This window comes from Orbicella faveolata, unplaced genomic scaffold (genome assembly GCF_042242905.1).
Source record: "Orbicella faveolata isolate gen_17 unplaced genomic scaffold, um_ofav_v1 contig_2, whole genome shotgun sequence".
NCBI classification, from domain to species: domain Eukaryota; kingdom Metazoa; phylum Cnidaria; class Anthozoa; order Scleractinia; family Merulinidae; genus Orbicella; species Orbicella faveolata.
The window spans coordinates 27,194,314-27,212,302 of record NW_028301547.1 but is presented as its reverse complement, the minus strand read 5'-3'; the positions used below and the strand labels follow the sequence as shown (position 1 = coordinate 27,212,302).

Genomic DNA, 17,989 nt, shown 5'->3' with positions numbered 1-17,989 from the left:
TGTCGATTCCACTGAAGTTCTGAATACGTTTTGTCATGACTGCAAAGAAATGTTGTCAAGTGAAATAAGAATAATAAATTTGCATACAGGATGTAGGTTCTTTTGTTGATTTCCTGCTAAAAGATGATGCAAAACGTGGTAAAATGTTACTGTAAATGCAGTAAAAAAAATATAAAGAAACATATTGTTCATACAGTTTGCATACTTCTTTTGACACATGTAGATCCTTGTGATGTCATAAGTATGTATTGATGATTGACTAGTAGTTTGCAGAATAATTTCTGGATAGCAAAGTGCATCCATGTTTGTTTCTGGATTCAATATTAATCTTCAAGTGGCTGTTAGCATACAGTTGTGTAAAGTGTTGTGTCATAGAGCTTCCAACGACTCACGTGAAAAGTATACAGTACAGGCTTATCAGCTGGAACTTGATAAAAAGTCAAATGCTGCCTGACAAACATCAAAATTATGTCTAAAGGAGTGTTCCACATTGCTCAGTGTGCTTCACTCTCGTTTACTAGGTTCTTATGCTCCCATGACCTGGTACAGATGTGTACGTCTCATTGTAGGTGTCATAATTGGTTTGTCAAAACCAGTACTACTTTGATCGGTTGGATCTGTTTTAAAATACAAAAAGGCGATAACATATTTTTTATCATGCTATTCACAGTGGGAGGTTAATTAATTAAATGTTATCTCAACAACACAATGCAACTGTTATCAGCTTTTTCAGGAGAAATTCTTGTACGCAAATTCATTCACTGGCATCACAATCTTGGTCGGGTTGCAAGTGTTGCATATCATCTTGACAACCACAAATCAAGACATGTGCAGTTCGCCTTTCATTTTGAAGGGACCAGTCCATGTTTATGAGCAAGGCAATTGCAAATATAATAGGTTTTTAAGCTCCTCAATGCTGACCAAAGTGTATCTCCCAAATGAAAGGGGTATCCCATGCAAATCCTCGAAGTTAAATTAAAAATATGTCAAAGCTGTGCTTTGACGTCTTTAAAACTGTAACAAACAACAATTGTAGCTACAATGATGTAATACATCAAGCATGAAAGACCGTGTTTAACCACATTTCCAAATATGCAGAAGAATGTTTAAAATATAACACACAGCTGAGAATTTTTGACAAAATTTGAGGTGTTGGAAATGTGATGGAATGTGGTCTTCTGTGTTTGACACACTATATACATAAGTACACCTATCTTCTCAATTGAAACTAAAACTAAGGAGAAAAAAATGGCTTAAAATTACAATATCTATGCCAGATAAGATCAGATATCCAAACACCATTACATTTATGATTTACATTGTTTAAATCTGATGAGTTATTGATGAGTTTGAGAAAATTATTTGAAAATGCTTCTGCAAGTGAATTTTTAAGAGACATTTATCGGGCATTGTTTGGTGTCAAGAGTAAAAATAATGAACAATGTATTAAATTGCATTACTCTGCATTGAATGTACATTCTGGCAAAAACCGAAACTATTCCTGGAATATTAGTTAACCTCATTGTAACAGTTACAATAAGTTACCGTAGAAGCAGTATGACCAGCTTAAAAAAACTTTTACTTTAGCTGTAGCTGCTAATAAATCAAAAACGAGCTCAGTGAGCCCCATTATTTATCATCTAATTTTCATTTGCATGATAAGATGCAACGTTTAGCAAAGTTTTAAAACATTGTGCCAGGGAGTTCAGAGCCACCTTAAAATTTCGCACAATCTGTGACCTGTAGATTCTTGGCTATTCATCTTTGTTACTGATATCAGGAGGTATTACAAGGCAGAGGGCGATGGGAGGCGAAACATTTTATGGAGCTGGGCTTGTGGAGCTTCACAAATGTAAAATGGCGCCATGCTGACTTGAAGTATTTTGTAGAGACAATGGTATGTACATTTATCTCAGTTCTTGCAAGTTTGTAATTCCATTTGTCATCATAGTGTAGAAGCTTTCATCATTTGTGGGCATGGGCTATTTTCCTTTTATTTGATTTTCTCTATTCTTCCCTCAAAGGGCATCGAGCCACGTGGAAATAAGTATAATTTTGAGGTTGTGTTATTCTTTATCGAGACAGAAAAACGATAAAAGGGTGGAGACAGAACAAACCTTTTGAATGATCAGCCTTTATTTATCTCCGTCTAAAATTATTTTTAATCATGTGCTTACAAGCAAGTCCTGGCTTAAGAATTCCCACATTTAACCAATTACTTCCGCATTTATGTTGTCAGCTAATCATTTCATTGTAACTGAGTTAAGACCATCATTTCAATCGTGGAGACAGACGTCATTTCAGTTGTCTGAAAAAGGAAAAAATTGACTTAATTTTAACAGGGTATATAAACAACTCATAGTTTCCATTTGGCGGGAAAATATGCTCGCATTGTCCGAGAAGCGGACAGCTTCCCGAGAGCGTCGCTCGAGGAAAACTGTGAGCTTTGAGGAATAGATATGGTAAAATATCCGAGCATATTTTCGCGATAAATGGAGGCTGTTCTATTATTATCAGGCTAGTATTGCAATACGCGCAGTTTTAAAATTGGGAAATATCAGTCGGATATTCCCCAGTTTTAGCTGGGGCATATTCACTCACGTGAGGCGCTTAGATCAATCGCGTGCGAGCGAAAGTATTTGATTGATTATATATACACCGGAATCCCGATTTCTCAAACCCTCATTTTTCCGAACCTCCCGATAACTCGAAACAAAAGTCATTTCCCTCTACTCAGTCAAACACTGTAATTTTACCTCCGATTCCTCGAACTATCCGATTGTTCGAACCAATTTTTGTTTCCCTTGGGAAACCACCGTATTTACCCCTGTACGGGCATAAATGGCGTGAATAATGAATGAATGAATGCTTTATTTAACGTGGATATACGCTTAGCTTGAGAGCTAGTTTACAGGTATTCCACCTAATAACTAATGAAAACCTAACAACTAAACAACGCTAATATCACAATTCATCAGGTAAAATCACAAATTAAATACTGATTAAAACTATTCAAAACTATTATTACAATATTACCGCCGCAGTCATTTTAAATCATGACATTTAAAATTACCAACAGCTCGTGTGGATTGAATGTAATGTTAACGTCTTCTTGGGTCCAAACTTATGCCATCAAATACACAAGTGAAAAGGATAAAAAGATTCTACAAAGCATAACACAACACGCTAGTAATTTGGGAAGAAAATACAGGATTATAATGATACAGGGGCATCCAACGACCGTTTTCTCTCAAACGCTTTTAAACGCTGTTTTAGGCTATCTGGAGTACTTTTAAAGCTCTGTAGGTTAATTTTAGGTTGCGCTAAAAAAATTTTATCTGTTCGGTTATTCTAGGGAAACCTGAGTATTCTCGAATTTATTAGGGCTTTTTTGTCCATTTCCCGAAAACCTTAGGTCTTATCGCCTCCCGGAAATGATAGCTGACCTATTTTCGGTACCGAAAACGACATTTTTAACAATCCGAAAACAACAGACATCAAATTTCTCATATCACGAAAGTTCGAGGTGACAATCCTCTTAAGAAAATCAGAGGGGATTAAAGGCCTTCCAAACAGATAATTTACCGAAACGATCCGTTGGGTGCCCCTGATGATAGATGCTGAATTTCATGTCAAGACATCAAAATTGCCAGTTGATATTTCTTTGCTTTCACTAGCACTTTTGAATTTTTTTTGTTTATTTCAAGTTAGTAAAATACGATATATCAGTTCATGGGTCAAATCCATACCTTATACCGGACAGCAGCATTTTTCCTGGTAACCCGGACACGACTGCAAATGGCATTCTCCGTTCGGGCAATATTCATTTATTGGCACGCACTTGCCATTGATCGAAGCACAATCCGCTGTGAACAAGAAAACATTGCTCTCGTATAAGTCATGAAAGATAAGAGCCATAACTCAAACAAAACCTGAAAAAAAAATTGATTTCAGCTCAGATAACCTAAGTAGCGTTTTTGATCGTGATAAGGGTCGTGTTTTCCATACATTGACGGTGATATATCGTCTTCATGTAATGTTCCTGGTGTGTCTTTTAGGTGTATTTTCCCGCGCATTTTTTTCCATATCTTTTGACATTCCACATAACTTCCATTTCTCAAGTTGCAGTTGCGAAGCAAAAATATCTGTCCGCAAAGTTGACTTTAAATTTCTTAATTTCCTCAGGAAGGCCAGTTAAACTATTTCGAAAGAATCAGGAGAAAGAGAAAAAACTTATCATTTTTAATTTTTAGGTCTATAAAATACTCAGAAATATATCATCCGAGGAACAACTACAGTGTCTTACTTCCGACCATTTGTCGTAAGAATGGAGCAGGCATACGGTTCCTGTGTCGGTTCCCTGGGTGGCGTCCACCCTGCACGGCAACGGTCCCCAAAATAATCAACAACAGACACAAATGAAACTTGGCAGCCATAATCTTCCTGCAACAAACAAACAGCCGTATTCTTTGTAAAAAGAGTTGCTACTCGCTCGAAGTCCTCGAAGTAGCACTGAGAAAGAAGAAAGAAATATACTAGGACAGGAGTATATTTTTGAAAGCTCATTTCTGTCGTTCAAAGGCTTTATTTAATATGAAATGAAGCAACTAAATGCGAACTGCTACAACAAATTGCTTAAATTAAACTACGGTTACAAGTTTTTACAACTACGTAGGAAGGCGACGGGAATTTTCTTCTAATCTGCCATAGCGTTTTGTATTTGTTTGCCTATGTTTTCTGTCTTTCTTTCGGTTATACAGACTCGCCTCATAAAATAAGTTCGTATATCGTCGCCTTGCATTGCTCTAGAGTTTTTATCACCAACCAACAAGGGTGAAAAAGCTTTAACACTAAAACATTTTCTACGGAGGTTTTAAATATTGAGTTTACCAGTAAATGGTTTGATTCCCATCCAGCCATGTAAAATATTCTAAGCCTAACGACCTAATTGTTCCATGAAACGAAAGAAGGAAGGACTTTCAACAGGAAACTATTTCTTCCAGTTCCCTGGGCTAGGTTCATGGAATCACAGGCAAATATCATCATAACACCCAGCTGCTAACAATGTTAAATCTACAAACACCAAACCTTATTGCCTTAGAATCTTCTCTTTAGATATCCTCCTTTGAAGTCAGCCTTCCGCGAAACCTTCAGGTTAGCTCTCTGCGTACAACTGATCGTTATCTGCGACTTTGTCTCCTTTCAAGAAGTCCTAAACATGAAACAAATTAGTTTGAGCTGGACAGCTGTCAATTGGAAAACAGTTTTATTGAAGCTCATGTCACAACTGCTGGCACTTGCGTACACCTGTTAAGCTTGCAAAGAGCGCATGCCCAACTGCATTCGCCTAGGGTAGGCTTCAAACATTTACTTAATGAAACATTTTGGCCGAACGAGAAAAACTGCAAATATCATGATAAGAGGAGTTTTGAGAAACGTAAGACCAACCAGGAACAGTGCCCCGACTATCAAACGTTTTTGCGTTCCCAAAGTCAAGTTCAAGGCTAATGTTGAGCGAAAAAATTACGGACAAAGACCCAGATTTTAAACAAAAGAAGACAAACGGCTACTTTGTAGGGTTGGCTTGGCAAGTTTGTGATGCGTTACTAAGGGTATAACTTTTCAGTGCTGAAATTCTATTGATTAAACATGAGACTTAAAATGGTATCGAAATTGCGCTTAACTGGCGTCATTGTTTGGTGATAATAACCAGTTTCAAACGTACAAAAGATTGATTGATGGATCGAGAGAGCAAAGGATCGATCGAATGATTGATTGATTGCTTGATTGCTTGCTTGATTGATTGATTGATTGATTGATTGACTGATTGATTGAAATTGAAAACTGGCATGATCTGATTGGCCTTTGGAAAACAGCATCACTTGACACTGGCGGAACTAGGGGGAGGTTGCAGGGGGTGCACACACCCCCCCCCCCTCCCGGAGATGAAGCCTTCTTCTTCGTGTTCGCTTTTAAAATTTGTTTACCTCACCAGTCAGTTACGCCATTTCTTAGTGGTGCACCTCTCCTATGAAAAATCCCGGATCCGCCCCTGTGACAGTAGGTTCTGTTTCACCACAGAATAACAACGTATCATGCACCAAGGTATTTAATTATCTTTATTTGCGGATTCTGACGTTAGAAAGACATTGAGCGATAATCCTGTGTGTTCGTTTAACGCTTAATCAGTGAATAGCTCCAACGCGAAACAAGATATACCTAACTGATGACCTAAAATGACCACTTTCCATATTAGAATGGTGTGTTTCTTGGAAGCAATGTACAATGGAATGAAATTGACCTTTCCTGATTTTTGCATCTTGTAACTTTTTGCTGTGAGGTGTTTCGTTCCCAATTTTTATAGCCGGTTTTTTCATGAACCACCACAAGACAATTTCAATCTTCATAGCAAGTCAATTGCGTGCATTCTATATTTTAATTTAGGTTTTCGGCTCACCTATATGCAATCTTGTATTCTTCAAAAACCCACAAATGGTTGTCAATAACAGCTTAAATTAAAATTTTCCGCGCATAGAAGACACTGTAACAATAGGTTATCTGTCACATTAGCAAGAGCAATGTTTGTACATTATATTAGTTTTTCAGAGAGCGGAGGCACGTTTTCATAAAATGAAAAGTAATTGCGTACAGACGCTAATTTTCCAACCTTTTAATGTAAAACATAGGGATGTAAAACTAGGATGGTAAAGCAAAAACCCAGGGCATACTAATCTGCATTTTCTAATCTGTCGATACAGAGGAAAACTTTGAACGTAAGAGAACGCTGACAATCCTAACATGGAAACATCTACAAGTCTCCTTTCTTGTCTTTCGTGACCCATCGTGGATCAGATAGCGGCAAAGTTGTGTCATAACCTGCATTTCCTTGTCATTTACAGTACCAAATAGACACCAGCACGGTTTAAAATTAACTCGGTTTGATTCGCTAACCTCTGACGTATTTCCGCGACTGAACAAGACTGACAGGCACATCGCGTTCACACACCAATAATAGAGAATAAATATAACAGGCCCGAGTCCAACTGCACTACCTGGTGGTTCTTGTGACCCGAATAAACAGTTCCTGTTTTCAAAACCAAGGAGAAACATTTCAGAAAGATCCACATTGTGAACTCCCTTAAATCTGTTAGGCGTCACGCCTTCCTAAAATCAATCGGTAAACAAACCTTTTGAAGAATCCTCAAAATGAATTTAGGATAGGCCTCGATCATTATCAATTTGCGGTTTGTTTTACGCGACAGCAAAAAAAAGGCGAGAGGAAACTGAGGATACTTTTCGTTTCAACATGTCTTTCTTTCTCACGTCAGAATTTGCAAATTAAAGGTAACTTTAAAAATACCTTGGTGGAAGACACGCTGTTATTTGAGCGCCAATATATAACATTTGGCTTTAAGTAGTTAAAAATGTTCGGTGTGTAGCCAGGCATGTTAAAAATTGGTAAAAAAGGAAAGGAATTAAATGGTTGTCACTGGCTAAAACCATGGTTATCGGACGTTTCGGCCACTACTGTTGCCTTCTTCAGCAAAAGATGGAAAATGCAAATGTTAAACGGCGTCCTGCTAGAATATGTAATAGATGTGTGATAAAACTAAATGAGCAAATGTCTCTAGAGTATTCTTAATGAGTGTAAAAATTCTTAATGCCATTGTACACGTTCGGTAGCGCTATGTGTTCGTTTATAGCGTTCCTGTCTCGCACGGAATGCCAAGCTTCAAGAATTAGTCTTTGTTTCCATACTGATAATCTGTCGACAGTTTCAACGTTCTCCAAATCTATTTGGTGACCGTTGAGCATATGGTGTTTGGCCAATAAAGAGTTTTCGTCCAATGTTGCTATAGCCTTTGCGTGTTCTTTCATACGTGTTTTTAACGCGCGTGATGACTAACCAACATAAACACAGTCACAATCTTTACATTTGATCTTGTAAACAATGCCTCTGGAAGCCTCTTTCTCGATCTTGTCTTTAGGTTTTTTGAGTATGTTCGAGATGGTACGAATAGGTTTATGGGCGACCTTGACATTGAAACCTCGAAGAACGTTTGCGACTCTTTCGGAAAAACCTTTGGCGTAGGGGAGGATGACAAAACCACGATGGTCGGTATCATTCGTTTCTTGTTGTCTACTCAGTTGGCGGCCATTGTGAATGAAATTTGCAGGGTAGTTATTAGTGGCAAGGGCTTTCGTTACTCGTTTAGTTTCCCGTGAAACTTCCTCCTCCGTGGAAGGAATGTTCCTTGCGCGATCCATGAGAGTGCGCACGACCGAGTGTTTATGCTGAGGATGGTGGTGTGATTTGAAATCAAGGTAACGGTCGGTGTTAGTAGCTTTCCTGTAAACAGACACAGCGATCGAGCCATCTTCTTGTCCGGTTGTTTTTGTGTAGAGAAAGGCAATGGAACCTTCTGATTCTATCTCGATTGTAAATTTGATGTGAGGGTTGATGGAATTGAGATGTGAGTGGAATTCATCTACGTGCTCTCTTTTAACACATACGTGGCTGTCATCTACGTATCTAAACCACCATTTAGGAGGGTTAGGGGTCGATGAGAGAGCCTTTTCTTCGACATGTTCCATGACGAGATTGGCCAAGATGGCGCTGACTGGGGATCCCATCGGACAACCGAAAATTTGTTGGTAATGGTTATCACACATCTATTTCATATTCTAGCAGGACGCCGTTTAACATTTGCATTTTCCATCTTTTGCTGAAGGAGGCAACAGTAGTGGCCGAAACGTCCGATAACCATATTTTTAGCCAGTGAAAACCATTTAATTCCTTTCCTTTTTTACCAATTTTCTTGGCTTTAAGTACCTTCGTATCGTTTCAAAGCGAAGGAAAACGTCCAATGCTGTGGGGACGCCATCTTTGGTATTTTAATATCACTGAATATTCAATACTGATCAACGAAGCAAAGGAGCTTTTGCCCTCGCTATGTTTTAATATATTATTTCGAAACTTTAACTTTAATAGGCGTTTCAAGAAGAGACAAATGTCCCCTGCCCAAACAATATTAAATTGAATGAACGGCAGAGAAATGAGCAGCCGAGCGAGTACAGAGCAAACGAACGCCCGCCCTGGACACAACGCAACCGAACAAACAGACGGTCGAAAGTGCAGACAGACGCTCCCCGCCCAAAAAACAAAAATGAGTTTAGACCACAAAAATTTAGATTCATTCAGTTTGTCTATCACTGTCAAAGATATCCAATACAGAATATGTAGAACAACGTCAAAATTCGAGAAGAATTTTCAAAAATTGGCCGTTGCATTACACGTTTTCTATAGAATACAAGTTGGTATTTTGTAAAGAACGGCAAAGAAATGAAGTAAGAATTATAACGTACGAGCACGCAGCCATTGTACTACTAACCGTTGCCGTTGTGGTTTGAAATCCCTAAAACCGAATGATCGGCGAAATAATGAAAAGCCAAACGTGCACCGGCAAAGAAAACGAAAGCCCAACGGAACAAAAAGACGGCATCTGTGCTATGAAACGTCTTTTGGAAATTATAACAGACGAAACAGACATATGAAGCACTTTTTTCACTTTTGTTTTGGTCACAACCGTCACATGCGGTATAGTTTTCTAAACATTTCCAAGTTTTACACATTGTTGGTTTGTCTGTGGTTTGAAAACGCGATTCAAGTGGTCAGCGGTGGGCTAAAATGGCGGAGTACGAACATAGCAGCCATAGCGGGTCGCCATAGCGGGTGCTAGACTAAGCATAGAAATTGAAAATTCATAATATTGATTGTTTGGTTACTAAAAAATGGAACTAATGAAAAAGGTTGCAATTTGTTTAAGCAGGCTTTTTTAATAGCCTGAAAAGTAACGTAAAGATTTTGGGAAGCTACTTTTTGAGAAATTTTGAGCATCTTTTTTAAAACTTTGTAGCATATTAGGAATAGCCCTGGCTAGCAAGGAACTACGACTGCTGTTGCTTACTGTACATCGTTAACGCTTGTATGGCGACTTTATCAACTCGTATCTTATCAAGATGATTTTTTGTCGAAAGAGAGCTACACGGTGAGAAAAGTCTGATTGGAGCTGGAGTGCGGTTGGAAACCGGGTTGCAGGGATAAGCAACAAACTGATGAAAGGACTGAAGCAAGGCTAGGTTCCGTCGTATTTTATTCGCGATTATGATGTGCTAACCATCCCTAGCTGAGTAACTTTATTTTATCGTTTTATTATCCAACTGCAGCGAATACTGTCCAAATAACAGTACAAATATACAGCGATATTGTACAGTAGAAAACCTGTTTGCCGGACAGGTCGGCGCGCGCACGCAAAACCGTCACACTCTCCCTCTTTCATTGATAAATTTATTGACTACAGCAGTTGGATAATAAATCTCTCATTAGATGTTTTGGTGTGTAGTATGGCTGTATATTTTTACTCGCTGTTTGTATTTTGAACGGTATTAAAAATTATTCTCCTAGTCCTCCAACGTTTCCCGAGCCTTTTCCGGTTTCCGGTTTCTCTTGCAGTCTCGGATTGAACATTCCCGATGAAACTTGTCTCTCGTGGTAACGGTAAACTGAAATTCCTTGCGTCGCAATCGTAAAAGGGTATGTTATTTTTTTTTTAATGATTTGCCAACACGCCAATGGATGTTACCAGAAGCATATGCTTCTGATGTTACTTATTTTGTCTAAATCGAAAATTACCTGACCTAACGTTCATCAACAAATTCTTAATTGTTATTTCCGTTTTATTTGCTCTGTGCTTTATCATACAGAGTAGTAGTTTCGGTATGAAATCGGGTTTCCACTTATTCCACTTTCGAAGTATTGCGGAATTTAGCGATTTTTTTTGCGGTATTGCGGTATTTGCCCAATTTTTTTTTTTTTGCGTTATTGCGGTGTACAGAATCCCCCAATGTCCTCCTCTATAAAATTTCTATTTCGAGTTCAGTGGATTAAAGAACGAGAAATTAACATGTTTTGTGTGATTTTGTTTCATTATGCCCACAATGTTGTCTTTTTTGCAAGGTAGGAGAGAGATAAATTATAAACACTTGATCGCAAGTTGAAAAATGTGGGTGCGAACTCGGTGGGTGGAAACTCGCTTGGGTGCCGAACTCGCTTGGGTACGAAACTCCCATGGCTGTCCGACTGACTGGCTGAAAAAAAAAAAACAGAATAATTGTGTGAGTGAGTGCCTCGTTCTTTTCTTGCGAGTTTATGGACCTCGACTCCGTCTCGGTCCATAAACACGCAAAAAAAGAACTTGGCCAATATCCAGCCATCTTGACCTCACACTTGGTCAATAACCCATACTTCTCGCCTTTCTATTTTATTTACTCTTCGCTAATTTTCCTATTGTAATGTATTTATATTATAACGTTTTTAATTAGCTTATGATGGACGGGCCCGCTTAGATTGGCACCAACTTCTGAGGGCCAGGACAACTGTAACAATATAAGTTGACAAACGAAAATAAAGATTCCTGTTTTTATTGTTGTCATATCTTTTGTCTTTGAAGAAACCATAGCTTCTGTGAGTGAACCTTCAGTAGCAGAAAGCAGCCGAAATGTACGCCATGTACATCTCAAGCGAATAAATCGCGAGACAAACGATATTATCCATATATGACAGCTTGAACACTGGATGCCAGTGAACATGGATGGTAGCCAAGTTAGAATTAACACCACGGAACGAGGGTTAATTGATTCAATTGAGCCCTTCACGAAAGTGAAATAATGTCAAATCTACCCATGTGCTATCAGTGATCATCACTCATCAGTCTACCATCTTGGTGGGAAGAAAGGAGTTGGTAAATTTTGCCATTGCGGTAAAGCGTTCTTATTTTGTCTGCTGTTCTGTTTTCAGCCTTCCTATCAGAGGGCGGTTCTTGATTTAGATTAGGTTTGGACCTGATTAGACCTAATTCGGACGCATTGCACACCTATTAACTTGCGGAAGGCCTGGGCACTGAGCAAGAAACCGACAAATCCAAGATGGCGCTCGGAGATACTTGGTAAGTTCGAAGGGTTTTTCATCTTTTTTTCCAACAGACATGATCCACAAATACTTGTTAATGATCCCTGTTTAAGGAAACGTATCTGATAACGTACATTTGGTGGGCAGTCTCTGTGATCTCGATCACTGATGACACGGTAGACCCTAGTTAGTCATAAATTTACCCGGAACCAGCATCATCTGACTCAATCTATCGATTTGTTGTTGATTTGCACTGATGTATGACCTAGTGGTGGTAGTTATGGGATGCAAAAACTTAATACAGCACGTTATTTGCTTCCTAATTTTGAAGAAAGGCATTAGATGCAGTTTTAGTGTGTTGTAGCCTGATATGTCAGTCAGGCTGAGGGCGAGATGACTGACTTTTCAAGTGAATCACAATATTACATCACATGATCGTCACGACACTGTTTCCAAGATCCCCTCCACTATGTTAAAATCCTTAAGTGTTTCATTCTTTGCTAACAGCAGATTTTGTTAAATTGTTGTCAAGTGGCATTGTCATTTGATGTCAAAATTTATTCTCATAAGCATACATGTAAGCTTGACTTTCAGTTTTTTATTTTTTTTTATTTTTTATTTTTAAAACTGTCGAGAAGTATGGCCAGGATATTATGGAAAAAATTAATGAGAGAAACCAAATACGGCACAATGGAGGAAATTATTCCAAGGTAATCCTGACATCTATTTAGGCTTCAGTGAATCACTGAGCTTAGGCCTTAGGCTGAGGCAATGTGATCCTGTTACGGGCTTGGAAAGGAGCGGGGGGGAGGAGGGTGGGAGAGGACTCAATAAATTTCTTGCTCCAAAAGGGGGTTATTAGAGAAGGGCTATATTGTAGGGGGTTTACTAGTACTAAGAGAAAATAGAGTGGTTTTCCATTGAGAATCATAGAACCAAAACCAAGGTAATCAATCTGGTCAATCTCAACAGACATAGTCAATCTATTGAACCAGTCAAATCCTGAAGCAAATACACGTAGCTAACGTAAAGCCCTGGAAAATTTTTGTGAGTGAATCATGATTTGCTTCGGTTTCACTTGAGAATCACCTGTATCAACTGTTAATAAAAATCAGTCAATTACTGACAGGGGCTGGCCAAGAGCTATTTCATTATCTGAAATAGTTTCTTCAGACAAGTAGTTTTGACTTGCCATATATTATTTAGAAAATAGCCCAAAGAAAATATGCACGGTGATTGGTTTAAAATCGTGTTTCTATTGAACAGAGGGTTCCCAATAGGTTTGGCGGGATGCGGGATTTGGCTTTTTTTCGCAGGGATATTTGGGATTTGAAAACAGGGCCAGGAAACGGAAATTACAATTACGATTGGGAGCGGGATTTCGTGTTTTTATAGGGTTGGGATGCGGGATTCGTAAGGGGAACAGAGCGGGATATGGGATTTCAATTCTTACATGACCTCGACCAGAGCAAAAACCACAAGCTGGCAGAAATGTGCGTATAGCTGTGTCAGGTTTCAAGTAATGAATAGCAACAGCTCTGTACCCTGTCAGGTTCTGTCAAACGTTCCATTATCGCGTGACTATGTTAGTACCATGAGACTGTATGAGGTCTTTGAGTCCTAGTTCTACTGATTGCGATCATTTGTGTTGACCTCTGACATCAATGACATCTGTCCATTTCCGACATTTTCGACGATTGCGTCTGTAATCTTGGCCCCCAGATCCTTTCTAGTTTTTCTAGTCTTACAACCTTGTCCAGAGCTCTTGGTTTGTTTTGGCCAGGATGACCACACCAGATGGCGGTGAGAGTGATTTATCGTACGAAGTATGCGAATTACAAATTGCGTCGCCATATATTACGAAAAGAATGCACGAGCAGGAATGCCTTCTTTCGGAAAGAAAGTTCTGAGCCCAGATCTCAAGGAAAGTGAAGACGCTGAAATTAAAGCTTTGAAAGAAACTGTCAAGTGTATTTACATGCCATCTCTTAAATATGGTAATGAACAACCTTTTTCTTTCACTGATACGTGGACAAAAGAAAACAAAACAGTAAACCGTCTACTGAAAGAAACGTTATAATCATTTGGCTTATTTATCTGCTACCCATTGAATTCTTTTGTAATCTTTTACGGACGATTTTGATTTTTAAAAAGTTTCTGTGTTAATAATTAAATTTATTATTAATTTAACAAATTAATAATTAACGCGGAAACGTCTTTAAAAAGTGGGCAGGATTGGGATTTCCAGGCAAAAAAGGTGGGATGGCGGGATTAACAAGAAAAAATGGGTGGGAAAGCAGGAATTGAGAACCCTATTGTGGACCCTCTAAACAATTAGATTATGAGCTCAAGATTTCTATCTCATGATAGTTGACTCGGGAGCAAATAATCTAATTGTTTTATTATAATCTACTAGTCGTTAGAAAATTGAATCTAAATCCTCTTCAAAGACACTTCGAAAACACAACGAAGCAGCCCCCAGCGCATTCTGCCACACTACTCACTATCTACAACAAAGTAGATAGTGAGTAGCATAGCCAATCAGAGAACGCCATTCAAGATAGAACGCTTACTAGATTTACACTAAAACGCAATAGAAACACAGAGCTAGCACAAGCTGTTGATGCAAAATGGCTTGAGCAAAGAGAATTTACATTTCGATGATCAAAGTACATGTAAACAAGTTGTTTTTCTTTTTTTTGTCGCAGTATTTTCTTTTAAACTTTTTTGTGCATCATGTATTGAAGCAACCTACTACATTCCAAAGTCCTGTGAAAAACTAGAATACACTAATTTATTCCAACAATTAAAAGGGGAAGGCAGAGCTGTTGTTAAAGGCCGTAACCCATAACATCTGTTACGGCTGAGTATGCTTCATTTTCCCTTGGTGCTACAGATCAAATTACTTGTTGTTGATAGAATTCACCCAGAAAGTTACCAGTTTGCTATGGGTGTGGAGAAAAAGGTCACTAGTGGCTCAAAACTTTATGACAGCCCTGGGGAGGTGTGTGACCCAAATGAACTTTGACTTTAAATTTAAAAGGTTTCTCACCAATATCATCTCATATTGTAGCCTTATTTCTGTATGTCTGCCATAAAATGTAGTGCTTTTGTTGGCATAATTCCTTAATTGATGTATAGTACAGAGAGGGAAATTGACAGAAGGCAAAACATGTTAGACCAGCTGATAACTAAGTAAGTATTATTTTTAGAAGAGCAAAGAATCTACACATGTAGCAGCTCTGGTTCAAAGCCCCACTGTGACCCCGTAGATAATGGTATTAAGGCATAAAGGTGATTAAAAGTCTGTAAATAGCACTTAGTGGCCCACAAGGTCAGCATTTATCTCTGGTTTCTGTAGCATGGGACAACTAGGAACATTTCTACTACCCCCTGGATTGGATGCTTGTCCATCACAGGGCTACCACTCCCTCCCCAGCATTTATTTTTCTGGTAACTCTTTATAGTTCTGGTTAGAGAGTGGCACTGTGAGATTACACTCTTACAGATAGTACTCCCAATATTGCATGTCCCCATGTACAAGAAAACTTCTTGTTTAATCCATCTGTGTTAATTACTCACATCAAAGGTAATTTCCCAACATAGTTCTCAATTGAAATTATCCCACTTTGGCACGGTGCATAACTGTGATAATCTCTGACATGTTCAGATAAATGATCTTTACATGTATATATTCACCTATATATCTTTGCCATCTACATGTACGGGTTCAACATGTGACCAGTTACATGTGGGCTTGACAGTTCAGTTGGTAGACCACTACACTGGTACTGCAGGGCTCATGGGATCGGCTTCTGCTAAGTGTGAATTTGTATGGCAGGCTCTATCTTCACAACTGCTTGTTTAATAAGTTATGTGGACTACACAACTGCAATCGTCTCTCGTCTCTTTAAATCTTAATTAAATAAATATATACAGGTGTATTGCTTGCATTCACTTGCGTATTGATACTTTGAGGCAGCGTGGCCAAGTGGTTTAGGGGGGTGGTGTAGTAATCCGGAGGTCGTGGGTTTAAGGCCTCCACCCTGCCACTAGCAGGATTTGTTTCTCGATGGTCCCAAGTTCAAATCCTCGGTCACGCTTTGTAAATAGCCAACTGGTCTGCCACCTGCCAGTTGGGATTTTAACTATGACATTTGAAATATTTGTTTCCTTTGTTTCAGTGGCACGCCTGTAAACTGGCTAAGCTCAGTGCTTGTACAGCTAAGTGCGTGACCACTATAAATAAGATTTACATTTTACAAACAGTCTTTTATATCATGGAACATTAATGTGTTTGCCGGGACATTTAACAAGTTTGGATTATACTTACCTTGAATTCTATCGATTTGGCCAGTGCTTGGGTGACAGTCTCTCGCCCTTATCAACTTTTTTTTCTCTCGTAAGTTCTCTTGCGTCTAGAGATCCCAACCAATGCTTACCTAACTTTTTAAAGATGTTACTTTTAGCCCTTCCCGAAATCTACACACGTGTATTTCACCTGTAGAAGTCTTTCGATTTGGACAGTGCTTGGATGAGAGATTCTCGCTCATATCACCTTTCTTTTCTCTCCTAAGTTTTCGCGCGTTTAGAGATGCGCCACACTCGCGGGGATCCCAACCAATGCTTACCTAACTTTTTAAAGATACTACTACCTTTAGTGCTCCCCCAAATCTACACACGTGTATTTCACTTGTGGAAGTCTATAGATTTGGTCAGTGCATGGGTGAGAGATTTTCGCCCCTATCAACTTTCTTTTCTCTCGTAAGTTTTCGCGCTTTTAGAGATGCGCCACACTCACGTTTTAGGAGCGGGGATCCCAACCAATGCTCACCTAACTTTTTAAAGATACTACCTTTAGCGCTCCCCCAAATCTACACATGTGTATTTCACTTCTGGAAGTCTATCGATTTCGACAGTGCTTGGGTTAGAATTTCTTGCCTCTTTCAACTTTCTTTTACCTCGTAAGTTTTTGCGCGTTTAGATATCCGTCACACTCGCGTTTTAGGTGCGAGGATCCCAACCAATGCTTACCTAACTTTTTAAAGGTGTTACTTTTAGCCTTCACCCAAATCTGCACACGTGTATTTCACTGGTTAAGTCTTTCGATTCGGACAGTGCTTGGGTGAGAGATTCTCGCCCATATTATCTTTTTTTCTGTGTTAAATTCTTGCGCGTTTAGAATGCGCTACACTTGCATTTTGGGTGCGGGCAACAAATGCTTACCTAACTTTTCAAAGATGCTACTTTTAGCCCTCGCTTAAATCTGCACACGTGTATTTCACTTGTGGAAGTCTGTCGATTTGGACCTTACTTGGGTAAGAGATTCTCGCCCATATCAACTTTCTTTTCTCTCGTAAGTTTTCGCGCGTTTAGAGATGCACCACACTCGCGTTTTAGGTGCGGGGATCCCAACCAATGCTTAACTAACTTTTTAAAGATGCTACTTTTAGCTTTCCCCCAAATCTACACAGGTGTATTTCACTCGTGGAAATCTATCGATTTGGACAGTGCTTGGGTGAGACATTCTCGCCTCTATCAACTTTCTTTTATGTCGTAAGTTCTCGCGCGTTTAGCGGTGCGCCACACTCGCGATTTAGATTCGATCATCCCCACCAATGTTTACCTAACCTTTAAAAGGTGCTCTTTTTAGCCCTCGCCCAAATCTACACACGTGTATTCACTTGTGGAAGTCTGTCGATTTGGACAGTACTTGGGTGAGAGATTCTCGCCCTTATCGCGCGCTTAGAGATGCGCCACAGTCGCGGTTTAGGTGCGGGAGTCCTAACTAATTGTCACCTAACTTTTTAAAAATGCTACTTTTAGCCCTCCTTCAAATCTATACACGTGTATTTCACTTGTAAAGATCTATTGATTTGGACAGTGCTTGGGTGAGATATTCTCGCCCATATTAACTTTCTTTTTTCCAGTATGTTCTCGCGCGTTTAGAGATGGGCCACACTCACGGTTTCTGTGTCGGGATCTCAAACTATGCTTTCTGGACTTTTTAAAGATGCTACT

General features: G+C 39.1%; 2 protein-coding genes across 2 annotated transcripts; both read right to left on the bottom strand.

Annotated features, from left to right (window-relative positions):
* Positions 1–2,118: 2,118 nt before the first annotated feature.
* Positions 2,119–5,212, bottom strand: LOC149112648 (small cysteine-rich protein 8-like). The gene is made up of 4 exons (XM_089289176.1): positions 5,089–5,212; positions 4,307–4,443; positions 3,750–3,866; positions 2,119–2,308 (listed from the first exon to the last, which is right to left on the bottom strand). Exons 2-3 carry the CDS (start codon positions 4,434–4,436, stop codon positions 3,751–3,753), a joined length of 246 nt encoding a protein of 81 aa, XP_089145302.1. The 5' UTR covers positions 4,437–4,443; positions 5,089–5,212; the 3' UTR covers positions 2,119–2,308; position 3,750.
* Positions 5,213–6,973: 1,761 nt separating this feature from the next.
* On the bottom strand, positions 6,974–8,850 carry LOC149112647 (uncharacterized). The gene has a single exon (XM_089289164.1). The coding sequence runs from the start codon at positions 8,671–8,673 to the stop codon at positions 7,903–7,905; it is 771 nt and encodes a 256-aa protein (XP_089145290.1). The 5' UTR covers positions 8,674–8,850; the 3' UTR covers positions 6,974–7,902.
* Between the last annotated feature and the right edge of the window lie 9,139 nt (positions 8,851–17,989).